This window comes from Giraffa tippelskirchi, chromosome 6 (assembly GCF_054371585.1).
Source record: "Giraffa tippelskirchi isolate mGirTip1 chromosome 6, T2T-mGirTip1v1.2.pri, whole genome shotgun sequence".
In the NCBI taxonomy this organism is placed as follows: domain Eukaryota; kingdom Metazoa; phylum Chordata; class Mammalia; order Artiodactyla; family Giraffidae; genus Giraffa; species Giraffa tippelskirchi.
Genome location: NC_137280.1, coordinates 11,401,697 through 11,416,329, shown reverse-complemented (window position 1 = coordinate 11,416,329; position 14,633 = coordinate 11,401,697). Strand labels below are relative to the sequence as shown.

The following is a 14,633-nucleotide window of genomic DNA, read 5'->3' as shown; positions in this document are numbered from 1 at the left end:
GTTGGACGGTGAAGAAAGCTGAGCGACGTAGAATTGATGCTTTTGAACTGTGGTGTTGGAGAATACTCTTGAGAGTCCCTTGGACTGCAAGGAGATCCAATCAATCCATCCTAAAAGAGATCAATCCTGGGTGTTCATTGGAAGGTCTGATGTTGAAGCTGAAACTCCAATCCTTTGGCCACCTCATGCGAAGAGTTGACTCATTGGAAAAGACCCTAATGCCGGGTAGGATTGGGGGCGGGAGGAGAAGGGGATGACAGAGGATGAGATGGTTGGATGGCATAACCGACTTGATGGACATGGGTTTGGGTAGACTCCGGGAGTTGGCGATGGACAGAGAGGCCTGGCGTGCTGCAGTTCATGGGGTCGCAAAGAGTCGGACACGACTGAGCGACTGAACTGAACTGACAAGTTCCAGGCCCTGTGCAGGTACTGTACCAGATGTTACCTGATCACAATCATCAGAACCAACTCACAGGGTCCCTATCAACACATTCATTCTACAAGTACAGAAATTATGGCTCAAAAAGGTAGAAGCTTATCTCATGCACATGGAGAAGACTGGCGAGGGTAGGGGCTGACTACAAAGGGACACATACGGGAATCTTTCAGCTTGATAGAATGGTTCTGTATCACGACTCTGATGGTACATACATGACTTTAAGCAGTTTTCAAAACCTATAGGTCTATACACCACAAAAAGTGAATTTTACCATGGTATATTTAAATAAACTCATTCATTTATTCACTAAGTAACTTTTTAAAAGAAGACTGTTAGCCTCTCTCCCTAACTTACTACTGATTAAGAATCGCCCTGTTAAGTTCTGGCAAGAATCATCAACGCATGCTAAATTTAGGAGGAAAATTTTTTATTTCTAACTGAGCTATAACTGACACATAACAGTTTCTTAGTTTTAAGTATACAATATGATTTGATACGAGCGTGGTGGGCTACAGTCCATGGGGTCGCAAAGAGTTGGACATGACTGAGCGACTAAACCTACCTACCTACCTATATATTGTGAGAGATCACCACGGGTGTCATTAACATCTATTATCACCACACAAAATTAGAAATCGGTGTACATCAAGAGCTTTTAAGATCTGCTCTATAAGCAACTTTCAAATGCATAGTAACAGTACTAGCTGTGCATTACATGCCCATGCCTTATTTACTTACAATGGCAAGTTTCTACCTTTTAACCACCATCACTCATTTCACCCATCTCCTACCCCTGCCTCTGGCGACCACCAATCTGTTCTCCATATCTATGAGCTTGGGAACTTTTTGTTTGTTATGCTTTCGCTTTAGATTCCACATATAAGTGAGATCATATGGTATTTGTCTTTGTCAAACTCGTTTCACTTAGCATGAAGCTCTCAAGGTCCACCTGTATTGTCACAAATGGCAAGATCTCCTTCTTCTTTACGGTAAGTAATAACTCATTGGGTAGATATACCTCATCTTTTTAAAAAAAATATATTTTCTTATTTATATTTTTGGCTGCCCCAGGTCTTCGTTGCTGCCCACGGGCGTTCCCGAGTTGCGGTGAGCAGGGGTGACTCCCTGGTGAAGTGCACAGGATTCTCACCGCGGTGGCTTCCGTGGTGGAGCACAGGCTCCAAGGTGCACGGATTTCAGTAGACGCAGCAAGTGGACTCAGGGGTGGCCGTGGGCAGGTTCTAGGGCGCTCAGGCTTCAGGAGTTGCAGCTCGTGGGCTCAACAGCTGTGGCACATAGGCTTCAGTTGCGCATGGCATGTAGAATCTGCCTGGACCAGGGATCGAACCCATGTCCCCTGCACTGGCAGGCAGATTCTTATCCACTGTACCACCAGGGAAGTCCCGATAAACCACACCTTTATCCAGTCATCCACCAATGGACACTTAGGTGGATTCCAAGTCTTGGCTATTGTAAATAATGCTGTGATGAACAAGGAGGTGCAACTATTTTTTCAAGTTAATGTTTTCATTTCCTTTGGCTAAATACCCAGAAATGGAATTACTCGATTTTGTGGTAGTTCTACTCTTTTGAGGAATCTCATTCTGTTTTCCACAGCGGCTGCAGCAATTTACACTCCCACCAACAGTGCACAAGGGTTCCCTTTACTCCACATCCTCAACATTTGTTATTTCTTGTTTTTTTGATGACAGCTATTCTAATAGGTGTGAGGTGGTACCTCACTGTGGTTCTGATTTACACTTCTCTCAAAGTGATGTTGAGCACGTTTTCATGTACCTATTTGCCTTATATGAGGTAAATTTTGATGAGGATCACGGTCTTAAAATGTCTCCTCACATTTAACAGGAAAAAAATATTAACATCTTGACCAGTGAACAAAATTGGTATCACCAACAAGAGGCATACAGACATGTCACGCCTCATTGTGATTCCCTGAGAAGGACATACACCATTAAGATAGTTAAGTATTAGAACAGAAATGCTTAATTGTGACAAAAAATAAATTCCAAATGAGAAATATTCAAAATTTTAAAAGGAACAGTATGGTTTTTTAAATGTCAATGTTTAACAGAAGACAAAAGCTGTGGAAATGCTCCAGATAAAAGGAGGCAAAAGATACATTAAAGCTAAATGTAATATGTGATCTTAGTTTGGATCCTGTACAGAACAGTTTAAAGATGCCACAAAAAAACATCATTCAATTGTTTGACAAAACTGGAAACCAGAGGTAGATTAAATAAAACTAGTGTATCTGTCTCAAATTTACTCAAACTGGTAACTGTTATGAAAGAGAATATGCTTGTGCTAATGAAATACAGCTCAAGTTTATGAGTAAAGGGCCAGGATGTAGTCAAGTTACAGTAAAATGATTCGTAAAAAGAAACACAGTGCACGAATGTGTGTGCATGTACATGTGTGTGTGCGTGTGTGTGTGCGTGTACAAAGAGAGAGGAAAAGAGAGGGAGACAGAAAGGAACAGCGAGAAGGGGAACAACCTGATAAAGCAAATGGGGCCAAACAGTAACAAAAGAGCCTATCGGTATTCTCTGTACTATTCCTACTCTTGTGCGCAGGGAAGTATTTCCAAATGAAAAAATTTTTTTAATGGTCTTGGTGCTGGGTGGGTCTCTTTCAATGTTTAGTGTTCAGATCCCATGGCATATGGTCTATTCTAAATACAGCATCAAGAGTAATCCTTTAAAGAAGATGCGGGCATATATATACAATGGAATGTTACTCAGCCATAAAAAAGAATGAAATAATGTCATGCAGCAACATGGATGAACCTAGAGATTATCAGATTAATTGAAGTAAGTCAGAAAAACAAAGAAAATACCATGTGATACCACTTATTTGTAGAATCTAAAATATGACACAAATAAACTTATCTACAAAACTGAAACAGACACACACAGAGAACAGACCTGTGGTTGCCAAGGGGGATGGATGGATTGGGAATTTGGGACTAGCAGATGCAAACTATTACACATAGGATGGATAGACAAGGTCACATTGTATAGCACAGGGAACTATATTCAATACCTTATAAAAAACATAATGGAAAAGAAAAAATAAGTTAAAAAAACTGTTTAAAAGACTAATCATTTCAGGAGGACACTGAGCTCACTTCTCCCCCAATGAACACATCAAAAATACATCTACATCACTGAAAACCACATGGAAACTGGCAACAAAAAGGCTCTTCTGCAACCAAGGCTATAAAAACAAATGCACAAGGAGCTGGGCAGGAAGGGAGGAGAACCTATGAGGCTGGGACCTGGGCCCTTAGCAGGGGACACAGAAGAGGAGAGGACTATCACACACAGGCTCAGGGATGCACCCTCAGCTGGTGTGAAAACCAGTGCGACTGGAGGGCTGTAAGAGACAGAGACTCCGCACAGGCTTACTCACTCCCAGGATTTGCATCAAGGCCGCAGACGGAAAAGTGCCTGAGCTCTGACCAGCTGCCTGCTTCAGCCTCTCTTGTCCAGCACTGCCCTCCACTAAGGCAAAGGCTATTATTGCCAAGGAGTGTGCACACACTGAGAGAAAAGGAGGCCAGCCTGGACCTGAGCCAGCATGCACACCATGCTGCAGGCTGAAAGCTGCCCGGGGCTGTGTGTGGCTTCATGGACTGCTCCAGCAGGCACCCCAGCCCACCCAGCTGCCTGCTTGAGCCCCTCCGGCTCTCCACTAGGGCGGAGGTGCCACTGCCAGAGAAGCGCACATACTTACGGGGAGGGGAGCCAGCTCAGACCAATCCTTAGAGCTTGTGTCCACGCCCCTGAGCTCTAATCGCACCCAGACAAGGGATGACTGCCAATGGAAGAGCCCAGGAAAAGCCCCAGCTCACATCTGGCTTGGCTATAGCCCCTTCATCTTTAGCCCTACCTCCCACCACAGTGGTAGCTGCCAGCACACCCCAAGAGAAGACGTGACCTACGTTCACGTCAGATCCAGCTCTCCCACCAAAATAACTGGGCACACACAGAATGCGTAGGGACAGCCCCACAAAAGTCCCACACCCCTTCAAGATTGGGACAGGTAACCATTTCACCTAATTTCATACAGACGAAGTTACACAAAATGAAAAGACAAAGGAATATGTTTCAAGAGAAAGAATAAGGGACAAAAACTGAGAAAAACCCCTAGTGATACAGAGATAAATAATTTACCCCATACAGTTTCACAGCAACAGTAAAAAGAATGCTAACTAAATTTGCAAAAAAAAATCCGTGAACACACTAAGAATTTAAACAAGGAACCAGAAAATATTAAAAAGAACCAGTCAGAGCTGAAGAATACAACTAATGAAATGAAAAGTGCACAAGAAGGAACGCACAGCAGACCAGCTGGTACAGAACACAAAAGTGCCCTGGGGGGGGCCGGAAATGGAAAGCACCCATCAGAGTAGCAAAAAGAAAAACAAATTTTCAAAAACGAGGATAGTTTAAGGGACCTCTGAGACAACATCAAGTGTACTAGCACTCACTTTATAAGGATCCCAGAAGAAGAGGGTGAGAAAAGAGTAGAAGATGTATTTGATAAAATTATGGCTGAAAACGTTTTGAAGTTGAAGGAGATAGATTTCTACAGCAAGCCAGAGAGTCCCAAACAAGATGAACCCAATGAGACCCACACCAAAATACATCATAATTAAAATGGCAAAAGTTAAAGAGAATTTAAAGGCAGCAAGAGAAAAACAGTCAAACACAAGGGAATCCCTATAAGGCTATCTATCAGCTAATATTTTCTGCAGAAACTATGAAAGCCAGAAGGGAGTGGCATGATATATTCAAACAGCTGAAAGAAAAAAAACCTACAACCTAGGTTACTCTACCCAGAAATGTTATCTTTCAAAACTGAAGGTGATAAAGAACTTCTCAGACGAGCAAAAACTGAGTTTACCAGTACTAACAACCTTACAAGAAGTATCAAAGGGTCTTTTTCAAGTGGAAAACACAAGATTATAAGAAGCAAGAATTCATAGAGGAAAAAAAATCCCACTAATAAAGACAAATCTTACAGTAAAGGTTGTGGATCAACCACTTTAAATAAGCTAGTATGAAGATTAAAAAAAAAAAATTGTAAATGCAACCATAACTACAATAAATGGTAAAGAGATACCATGAAGATGAAAAGTACAATAACAAAAACATAAAAATATGAGGGGTGGAAGTAAAAATTGTCATCTTTTAGAATGTGTTTGAACTTAAAAGACTATCAGTTTAAGTCAAGTAGATATAATTACTGTATAAAACATATACAAACCCCATGGTAACCACAAAATAAAAACCTACGATACAAAAACCAGTAAGAAAGCAACCCAAGCATAGTACAAAAGAAAATTATATGACCACAGTGGAAGAAACAAAATGAAGAAGAAATGAACAGATAAAAACTACAAAAACAACAGGAAAACAAGTAATACAATGTCAGTGAGTCTACTAAGTACACACCTATCAATAATTACATTTGCACTACCTACTGAATGGGAGAAAATACTTGCAAATGATAATCCTTTGAGGGGTTAATATCCAAAATTCAAAAGCAGTTCATACAACTTGATATCAAAAGAACAAACAAAACACCTACATAAGACACTTTACCAAAGAAGATATACAGATGGCCACGAGGTCCATGAAAAGGTGCTGAAACATCACTAAGCACCAGGGAGATATCACCTCACATCCATCAGAATGGGTATCATCAAAGAGACCACAAATTAAGAAATGTTGGCATGAATGTGGAGAAAAGACAGCCCCAGTGCACTGTTGGTGCAACCACTGAGGGGGTCATCACCAGCTGTCGTATAAAATCCACTTTTCATTGCATGTCACAATCCAATCGAGAAGTGGTTTCTTGTACAGAATAACAGGACACTTCAAAAAGACAATTTTTGGATTTGAAGTCAGCTCATGTGGCACCCACATATTGAACTTTTCACCTTTCCAATTTTCTTCAAATGCCAAACAACCATAGGACAGTTGATGTCAAGTTCTTCAGCAATTTCTCGTATAGTTGTAAGAGGATCAGCTTCGATGATCCTCTCAGTTGGTAGTTGTCAACTTCTGCTGGCTGGCCACTGCACTCCTCATCTTCAAGGTTCTTGTCTCCTTTTCAAAACTTCTGGAACCACCACTACACTGTATGTTATCAGTTCCTGGGCCAAATGCATTGTTGATGCTGCGAATTGTCTCTGCTGCTTTACAACCCATTTTGAACTTGGAATAAGAAAATTGCTCGAATTTGCTTTTTGTCTAACATCATTTCCCTAGTCTAAAATAAATACAAAATAAATAGCAAGTAATAATTAGCAAAAAATAAATAAATAAAGTGATAAATGTGCATTAAAATGATGTATAACATAACCACACTTAAGAATGTATTCCAGGGTCAAAGAACAAAGTTCAACAATGCAAAACTGCAATTACTTTTGCACCAATATAATAAATCCAAATAAATCAAAACCACTAACTTGAAAAGATACATGCACCCCAGTGTTCACTGCAGCATTATTTACAATAGTCAAGATATGGAAGCAATCTAAGTGTCCATCAACAGATAAGTGGACAGAGAAGACATGGTTTACACACACGTACACACACACACACACACTGAAATATTACTCAGCCATTAAAAAAAAGAATAAAATTTTGCCATTTGCAACAAGAAAGGCCTCTAGGATATTATGCTTAGTGAAATAAAATTAAAGAAAGGCAAATACTGTATGTTATCATTTACACGTAGAATCTAAAAGTTAAACACAAATGAATAAACATAACAAGAAGAAAAGAAGAGAAACAGACTCACATATACAGAGAATAAAGTAGTGGCTACTAGTGGGGAGAGGGATGAGAGAAGGGGCAAGATAGCGATAGGGGAGTAAGAACTACAAACTACGATGTATAAAATAAGTAAGATACAAGGATATACTATACAGCGCAGGGAATATAACTAATACTTTATAATAATGTTAAATGGAGTATGACCTATAAAAATATCAAATCACTATATTGAACACTTGAAACTAATATAACATTGTAAACCAACTGTATTTCACTAAAAAAAATTTTAAAGGGTAATCCTTTTAAAACATGACCGAGAGATGGTCTCTTTCTTGGCTCAGAATCCTCCAACGGTTTTCCACCTTACTCAGAGTAAATGCCAAAGTGATTGCAGTGGTCTCCAAGACCTTACCTTTCTGGCCCAGATGCCTCTAACCTAATCTCCCACACCATCCCTCCCTCTCTGCTGTGTCACACTGGTCTTTTCTTTGAATATGTCAGGCATACATATCTTAGGACCTTTGTATTTGCTGCTCCTTTTGTCTGGAATACTATTCAGCCACATATTTCACACTCCTTTGCCTCCTTCAAATCTTTGCTCAAATGCTACCTTAGTGAGCTTTTTTTCTTATGGAAACCCCCACTACACCAAACCTTCCCTAACCTCCTTAACTTTTCTATACAGAATTTATTTGCTCCTTGAGTGCAAGGACTTTGCATGTTTTCAGTTCAGTTCAGTTCAGTTCAGTTCAGTCGCTCAGTTGTGTCCGACTCTTTGCGACCCCATGAATTGCAGCATGCCAGGCCTCTGTGTCCATCACCAACTCCCGGAGTCTACCCAAACCCATGTCCATCGAGTCAGTGATGCCATACAACCATCTCATCCTCTGTCGTCCCCTTCTCCTCCAGCCCAATCCTACCCAGCATTAGAGTCTTTTCCAATGAGTCAACTCTTCGCATGAGGTGGCCAAAGTATTGGAGTTTCAGCTTCAATATCAGTCCCTCCAATGAACACCCAGGATTGATCTCCTTTAGGATGGATCGATTAGATCTCCTTGCAGTCCAAGGGACTCTCAAGAGTCTTCTCCAACACCACAGTTCAAAAGCAGCAATTCTGCGGCGCTCAGCTTTCTTCACTGTCCAACTTTCACATCCATACATGACAACTGGAAAAACCATAGCCTTGACTAGATGGACTTTTGTTGGCAAAGTAATGTCTCTGCTTTTAAATATGCTATCTAGGTTGGTCATAACCTTCCTTCCAAGGAGTAAGCGTCTTTTAATTTCATGGCTGCAATTACCATCAGCAGTGATTTTGGAGCCCCCAAAAATAAAGTCTGACACTGTTTCCACTGTTTCCCCATCTATTTCCCATGAAGTGATGGGACCAGATGCCATGATCTTAGTTTTCTGAACGTTGAGCTTTAACACTGTTATATAACCCAGTACCTAAAATAGTGCCTAGCATTATTTCGGGCAATATTTGCTGAATGAATGAATGAATGAACAAGACTGTGTGTGCAAAAACAAACAGTAAGACAGACAGCTGCTGGGAGATGAAAGCGGTGTCTTGTGAAGGGGCCACGGGACCAAGGGGCAACCAGAGGCACACTGCCTGGAGCAGCAGGCAGGAGCGAAAATGCCTGCATAACTGAATTCATTTAAATTAAAAAAAAAAAAAAAAGCAGCAAGACACTCCTACAAGATGACAGAGAATTAGGGAAAATATGGAGGATTTACCTATTAAAAATGGAATTTTTTATTATTTTAAAGTTATAATGGAAGACCACAATGGAGATTATTTATTTTTAAACTGTGACTGACTTAAGATACTGAAGTGCAGTTTATACCTGAAAAAGGATAAAGTGAAAAAATACAGAACCATGACTATTAGAAATACACCGAGGACAAACAGCCAGACTCAACTGCTCTGCAGATTCATCAAGTCTACGCTTAGTCACGCCTCAGTGCTATACTCACATCCTTTTATTCATTCCCAGCTCACCTCCTATCATATTCACTGGAAAGGCTGTGTCAAAACTTGCCACACTCTTCAAGACCCCCAACCCTCCCACGCTCCCTCACTCTCAATCACTGATCTCTCCATTTAATTTACAGAGGAAATAAGGCCATTCTATCTCAACTCCCTCAATGACACTCTCCATTTCAATTTATCTTATACCTCAGCACACATTCTTTCCATTCTAACAAAAGGAAGACTCTCTCCCTCCTTTGTTATTCTTCAGACAAGAGTGAGTATGATATAAGATTTGGGTTTGCTATAATTACTCCAATTTCCATTTCCCTTTAAAGTTAAAAACTCATTTCAAAAACTGCTCTGAAGAATTGCTATATACATGCAAATTATGCAAATATTGTAGAGAATAAGCAGTAATACTCCGATTAACCTATTTAATTAACAGACAATGTTAATTGCATAGTTTAAAATATCCTTAGAAAAAGAAATTCCAGACTGGTCTTTCCAGAAACATTAAGTTCATTAGCTACCTTTAGTTTTTGAATGGAATTGTTAAGCAGGAGAAAGAAGTCCCCAGCAGAGACCTTAAGCATGTCTAACATATAAGTTACAACTATGGTCCTTTATTACTCAGCATTAAAGACATTATATCACAATTTTTGCAAATAATTTATAAGGTATTTTAATACCAGCCTGAGCCAGTTCCACATTGAAGGCTCTCAGTGCAAAAGCAGAGCTTCTGGATTCGGCAGGGAATAACAGGGAACATAAATAGCCTTCATAATCTCGTTTCCTATAACAAAAAAGTAGAAAAAGGTAATTACTTTTCATTTTCCAAGTTGCACACAAAAAGTACTGACCAAAATGAACTGGAAACAAGGCTTCAATTCAAAATGGGCCTTAAGTTTCCTATATTTTATATCTGTTTCTCTACAATTACAAAAAAATGTATCTGCCTCCAATCCCAGAGCAGTTAAAATGAATAATCAATCTCTATTAATTTATTTTGACATATATATAATTTTAACTGTTTCAGAATCACTTTGGTTTTAGTAATAAGAATTCAAATGAGCTACAGATGTACAAATCTAGGAAACAGTTCCAATAAGCCCTGGTATGAATACACAGACATATATTTATATACAGGTAAGACACAAACACAGAACACCACGGGGCGCCGTGGGGGAGAGTGTGCCCACGTGTATGCACACACACTCACTCGTGGTTCCCCACAGCATCTGTTGAGAAAGCCTAGAAACAGTGACATTGCCCCCTCCACCCCATAACTGACACCTAGACCTTGATTTCTCCACTGAAAGAAACGTAGCCTCCTTGAAGCAGTGACTGACTCCAGGACTGGTGCACAGAAAATACAAGATAAGCCTGAAACATCTCCTTGTGTAGAAAGTAAACAAACAGTCAAAGAATGGAGGGACCTGTCAGAGGCCAAAGAAACTGGCTTGATGAGGTTCTCATTGGCCAAGTAGGGTGCAATTTGAACATCAAAAAAACACTGAGAGTCAAGATTGCAACAGGACCCAAGAGCCCACACCAACATGTGTGAATGAGTAAACAATCACACAGAGAAGGAAAAACGTGACAACCAGCACACATGAACTGACAAATCTAGACGACAGGACTGAAGTTTTTAACATCACCATTTGATAGCTCTTAATATCAAGGTAACCACTGATTCAGGCAAATATCAGTGTCTGCAAATGGTAAACAAGTGAAAGTTTGACAGGAAAAGGATATTTACATAGTATTAAAGTATCTCCTCACCAAATAAGTATCATTTACTTTTTCATTAAATTTAAAAGACAGAAACCTTGAAAGACACCCTCTCAACCAAGTAACAGAAAGTTCACCCCACAGTAATAGGATAAATCAACATGCTGTGCTTCCTGATAGGAGACTGAGAAAACCACAGCATGAGTTCTGCAATATTCTTGCAAAAATTGTATAAACCCAAATTGAGAGAACCCGGCTGATTCTCTTAAAAAAAAAAAAATACAGTTCATGAAAGATGAGAAACTGTTCCAGATTAGAGAAAACTAAAGACTTCTGACAACTAAATGTAGCACATGATCCTGGATGCATAAAAGACATAACAGAACAACTAGCAACAGTTGAACAGACTCTGCATTAGATGCTAATATTGCATCAATTTTAATATCTTGATTGCGATGGCTGTACAATGATAATTTGGGAGAGAATCCTTGTGTATTAACAAATACACACCAAAATAATAAGGGAGGTAACGGGTCATCTACATCTTATTCTCCAGTGGTTCAGAACGTTAACAATGAGGGAACTGCAGTGAAGAGCGTATTGGAGCTCTGTGTGCTATTTCTGTAATTTATATGTGAATCTGAAATTACTTTACACTGAAAAGTTAAAAAAATATAGTCATTACTATATTCATTCTAGGATGATGTAAGTATAAAGTACTTACTAGACTGCCTACTGACAAAGCTGCTGCTGCTGCTGCTGCTAAGTTGCTTCAGTCGTGTCCGACTCTGTGCGAGCCCATAGACGGCAGCCCACCAGGCTCCACCGTCCCTGGGATTCTCCAGGCAAGAACACTGGAGTGGGTTGCCATTTCCTTCTCCAATGCATGAAAGTGAAAATTGAAAGAGAAGTCGCTCAGTCGACTTAAATTCCCTAAATTCTCTCTAAATCTGTTTCCATATGTGCTAGATAAGATAATACATTTTATACTGTACTCACTGTGCCCCTGTTTTGTGCCAGACATTGTTCTAAATGCTTTAACGAATATAACTGGGAGTGTATAACTGTCCGTCATACTTTGTGGTGAAGATTAAATAAATTACTTGTAAACTAATACTTTGCATAATGCCTGACTGACACACAGGAAGAACTCAAAATTAGCCACTGCTTACTTAAAATTAATTACTAATCATCTTTCACATTTAAAAAAAAGATACCCATGTAAAAAGCTTAACGTTAAGACTCAAGCAACATGATAGACGAATGAATTTTGCCACAATTTTGGGAGCGATGTGAAAGCTCCTGTGGCTTCACGCCCCCACACACACCCGGGGCTGACCCCAGAGCACACGCATTGTAACGCCAAGGGGCAGATCGGCCCCGAGGCCCGCCGCGCCCACGAGGGTCCCTTCGGGCCTTGCTCCCCGACCTCGGGGCAGGCCGGGCTCTCTCACCGCAGCAGCTCCAAGCAGTAGCGGTCAGTACCCGAGGCGCCAAGTCCACTAGCCGCGGCCACGCTCCGCCCGGACGCCGCGGGCTCCGAAAGCCGCCGTGCGCGCGCCCACAGGCCCCGGGGTGGTCGGCGGCGACACATGCCCGGGACGCCGAGCCGCAGCGGTCCCCACGCCGAGCCCAACGTGGAGGCCGCCATGACATCGACGCTGCGTGCCCTTCGACCCCGCGCTCTCGGCGCGCGGCTACGCTCGGCCACGCCCCCGGCAGGTCAAGCCGCGCACCGTGCGGCGGCGGGAAGGCGACCTCCGGACGGCGCTCGGAGAGGAGCCAGGTGTCGCTGTGGTCCGCCGCCGCGCTCCTCAGGGAAAACCCCGCCTGAGTCCCAGGGATCTCGCCCAGGCTCTGCCCTTCCCTTCCAGGCCCTCCTGAAGATGTGTTTATCGAGATAGGAGAGTGGAGACTAGTTTGACAGCTTACTAGCTTGATTTATAACTTTTAAACAATTACTCACATGGCCTGTGAGCCTCCTTAGGCCCTCTTAACCTCAGGCTGGTCAAATATTACGGTTGGGTCTAGTTGCCAGGACCCGAGACCTGGCCCAAGCTGCTTACATCTGGATCCAGATAACACCTCCTGCCTCCATGTTTGACCAGACGTTTCCTGCTGCCGCCACGCTCAGTTCAGTGGCCCGGTCGTGTTGGACTCTGCGACTCCATGGACTGCAGCACGCCAGACCTCCCTGTCCATCACCATCTCCCCGGAGCTTGTTCAGACTCATGTCCATCGAATCTGTGATGCCATCCAACCATCTCATCCTCTGTCCTCCCCTTCTCCTTCTGCCCTAATTCTTTCCCAGCATCAGGGAAATCTTTTCCAGTGAGTCCTCTCTTCACATCAGGTGGCCAAAGCATTGCAGCTTCAGCTTCAGCATCAGTCCTTCCAGTGAATATTCAGGACTGATTTCCTTTAGGATGGACTGGTTGGATCTCCTTGAAGTCCAAGGGACTCTCAAGAGTCTTCTCGAACACCACAGTTCAAAAGCATCAATTCTTCGGCGCTCAGCTTTCTTTATGGTCAAACTCACATCCATACATGACTACTATGTGAAAAAAACCATAGCTTTGACTAGACGGACCTTTGTCTGCAGAGTAATATCTCTGCTTTTTAATATGCTATCTAGGTTTGTCATAGCTTTTCTTCCAAGGAGCCACACTAGTTCTTTCTAAAATGTACCACTGATCATGATCCTTCCCTGACTGACAAACTTTGCTGCGTGTTGGTTAAAGCTCCTCCATGATAACAGCCTCTATTTACCTTTCAGCCTCAACCCAAGCGTTTGTGATTCCAGCTTAATGTTTCTCCTTAAACCCAAGGGAGAGTTCTGGTTTTCTGGACCTAAGAACTCCAGCCAATTCACTCTGCCTTGGTTTTACTCCCTGACACAGCTTCTCTTCAGCTTATACAGGATCTCAGTCCCTCCTGCATAATGTTCTCTTTTCTCTTTGGGCTTCTGTCCTTTAGCACTAAGTTTAAACCTGCTCAGTTAAAAAAAATCACTTATCTCCACCTGCAGTTCTGGTCTCCTGCCTAGCTGGACTTTTCCGTCTCAGATCTTAGTCTTTTTGTCTGGACAGTGTGCCCCTTTTCACAATCAGGGGAGAAATACTTTGGAATCATCTTTACCTATTCTTTTTTGTATATCTAATGTAATCTAACTGGTCAGGTCCTATCAATTCTTTTTTCTTCATATATTCACATCCATGACAGCAAAACTACCTGAAACCAGATCCTGGCTCTACTTCCTATTATCTCTGTGACCTTGAGTGACCTTTTCTTGTGCTTCAAATACCTCCAATGTGAAATGGTAATAGTAATAGAAGCCAAAGTTCTTGTGAGAATTAAATGAGTTAATACATTTAAGGCATCCAGGGCAATGCCTGGACCCATAAATAGCACTCAAAACAAGTCATCTATGTAGGGAAAACATTAAAAAAGACTGTTTAAAAGGACCAGAAAGATTTCTGGGTGTCTTAATGGAAAGTTAGACACTGTCCAGGTTGTCTGATTTTATGGGTTCTTTGTGCCTTTCACTGTCTTTGAACTGTTTTATAATTCTGTAAGTGGCAGAATATTGATAATGCAAATAATTCTTGTCCATGACTTAGGCTGATTATATCCGTAGGAGATTCAGTTGATTACTGTTCTGTGGTTATTGTCC

The 14,633-nt window shown here is 41.5% G+C and overlaps 1 protein-coding gene across 6 annotated transcripts in view; it reads right to left on the bottom strand.

Annotated features, from left to right (window-relative positions):
• Positions 1-12,631, bottom strand: part of NDUFAF6 (NADH:ubiquinone oxidoreductase complex assembly factor 6) — a 33,810-nt gene extending 21,179 nt beyond the window's left edge. For 5 of the 6 annotated variants that reach the window (XM_081497025.1, XM_081497023.1, XM_081497027.1 and 2 more), the window contains exons 1-2: positions 12,415-12,631; positions 9,923-10,022 (exon numbers count right to left, since the gene is read on the bottom strand). In XM_081497025.1, the coding sequence (XP_081353151.1) occupies positions 9,923-10,022; positions 12,415-12,611 (297 nt within the window). In that variant the 5' untranslated portion in view covers positions 12,612-12,631. Of the gene's footprint in view, positions 1-9,918; positions 10,023-12,414 lie in introns of all 6 variants that reach the window. The other variant, XM_081497028.1, reaches the window with a different exon arrangement.
• Positions 12,632-14,633: the final 2,002 nt, after the last annotated feature.